General features: G+C 44.9%; 1 protein-coding gene across 1 annotated transcript; it reads left to right on the forward strand.

Annotated features, from left to right (window-relative positions):
• The first annotated feature begins 393 nt into the window (after nt 1-393).
• LOC109732297 (uncharacterized) lies at nt 394-1,879 on the forward strand. Its single transcript, XM_020291488.4, has 3 exons — nt 394-491; nt 635-784; nt 1,065-1,879. Exons 1-3 carry the CDS (start codon nt 405-407, stop codon nt 1,614-1,616), a joined length of 789 nt encoding a protein of 262 aa, XP_020147077.1. The 5' UTR covers nt 394-404; the 3' UTR covers nt 1,617-1,879.
• Nucleotides 1,880-2,374: the final 495 nt, after the last annotated feature.

The raw sequence follows: 2,374 nt of genomic DNA on the forward strand, positions 1-2,374 counted from the left end.
GGCCTTATTGGATCTTATGTCGCTAGGGAGTGTTTGACAAAAAATACCATTTAGGGGTTCGCGTCCCACAGAACTACCACTTTTTTAAAAGTGGCCAAAAACTAAAAAAAACGAAAAAACGTGACTAAAAACTATCAGGTTGACTGAATGGTGGTTTTGACCGTTTTAACAGCGATTCTGACGTGAGTGGCCCACTTGCCAGGCGGGCGGCCCGCCTAACGGCTAACGGCGCGCGGGGCTGTTAGAGCCGCTCGTCGGTCGCACCTGGTCGGGACTAGGTCATAACCTGGCCGACCGGGCCGCTCGTCCCCACCAGCTCTCTCACTCTCCCCGAGCTCACTCCACTCCTCTCTGCTCTCCTCTGCTTCTGTTTCTTCTTCTCGCGCTCCGGCGACGCCGCGACCATGCCGTCGTGGCCGAACAGCAACGAGATGTCGGACGACGATGACGAGTACATGAGCGAGCTCAACAGCATGCAGATGGAGTACTTTGTAAGTCAGCTCAATCTATCCTCTCCCTCTCCTGTCTGTTCTGTTCTAGGGATAGGGTTAGGGTTTGAAGATATTTGAGATTTTTCTATTTAAGTTGATATATGTGAGTTGTTCTTGATATAGATATGCTTTTGCATTTGCAGCAAACTCCTGACACTGTGATAGACCCTAGTTTCTGTGGGCTTGTGACTGAATCTGACAGAAGGTGCATCCTGCACAGGCAGAGGGCGGGCAAGTTTGTGGCATTTGAAGGCATTGACACTGGCAGGAGATTCATAGGATGTGCTACTGAGGTAATGGACCAAGTTGGTGTGGATTTGATTAGCTTGAATTTCTGCTATGTAGTGGAAACAGACTGTTTAGTTGCTGTTTTTCTAAATTTTCCTTAAGTCTGAAAACATTGGTATGTCTGAATACTGTACTTGTACTAAAGAGCACTGGAAACATATGAAACATATTGATGTATTGTATTTTTAGTATAGAACTAACTAGCTAGTGTAGCTTATATCATTATTGTTTATGATTTGTTATTCTGAATTTGCTTGTTCACTGTAAATTTAAATTGATTTTCAGGATGGTGTGAACTGTGGTGTTCTGGAGTGGGTAGATGCCCCCTGGCCTGTAATTCTGCAAAGGTGCTTAAGCAAGCTCTGGGATATGTATCATGAGCAGAACCTTGGTAGAGCCCAGGATAATGAGGCTCATGGGATAGAGGTTGCAAAACTGCAGAAGGAGCTTGATTCTCTGGCCAATCAGTATAGCCAGCTGGTGGATGATGTGTCCAAGTTGTTTGATTTTCAGGATGGAATCAAATCTCATGACATGGATTGCACAAGCCAGGCAATCAATGAACTGAAGGAGAAGAAGAAGCAACTTGAGGAGCAGGCAAAGATTGAGCTTCAAATGGAGAAGCTTAAGCTCAAGAAAGAACAAAGGTGCATCCTTCAGAGTCAAGCTGATATAATCCAAAACACAAGGAAGGCCATGAAGGAGCTAGAGGTGGAGAAAGATCTCCTTAAAGAAGAGAAGAAGAAGCTGGAGAATGTCATTGCTGAGCTCCTTAAGGTTGGTCATGGGTGCAAGGAAAAGTTGGACAAGATAAAGGAAGTTGTGATGGAGGAGTGAAGTGGCAGCTCTGGATGGTAAGTATATATGAGGCCTATATATATAATTGGCCTAGGAATGATCAGTCTGATGCAAATATGCCCTGATCTACCTATGAACTACCTTTGAACTACCTAAGAACTGTAATGGGTTCAGATCATTTTGGTTGGTGTGGGGGTGGTGTTTGCCCTGATCTGTACTGCCCAAATATTATCCTGATGCTGAGAACTGGTGCTAAGTTAAGTTAAGAACTAAATTATCTAAGTCTGATGTAGTTTATTTGTGTGTGTTGTATCATAAGTTCTTGCTGAGATCTTTTTACTTCATAAATTGCTTCATCACAGGTTCAGACAAATTCAGAGAAGTTTGGAAGACATCTAGTCTCCCATAGATAGCATTTAGTCTTACATAGATAGGACATGGACACTAAAATTGTTCAAAGACACTTAAACTGACAGAACTAAACTGACAGAACTGAATCTCACATAGATCTGGCGATAACTGTTGTAACTGAATCTGAAACTTACAGTTTCAGATTGTTAGGCCCGTGCCCTGCTATGCGACCTGACCGTCGCACCTCTTGCTTGACTTGAGTGGTAGGTGGCAGCTCTGGCACCTTCTCTTCGTCTCCATCGATGACGATGATGGGAGGAGGACGTCGGCGAGCCAGCAGTGCTGGTGGGGCGATGATCTGCAGGTCCTCGTCGTCGTTGCCCATAGTAGTTGGAGTTGTAGCTTGTGCTGGAGGGATATAGCAGTGGGCTGCCCACCGTTCCCTC

Source organism: Aegilops tauschii, chromosome 5 (assembly GCF_002575655.3).
Source record: "Aegilops tauschii subsp. strangulata cultivar AL8/78 chromosome 5, Aet v6.0, whole genome shotgun sequence".
Taxonomy (NCBI): Eukaryota; Viridiplantae; Streptophyta; class Magnoliopsida; order Poales; family Poaceae; genus Aegilops; species Aegilops tauschii.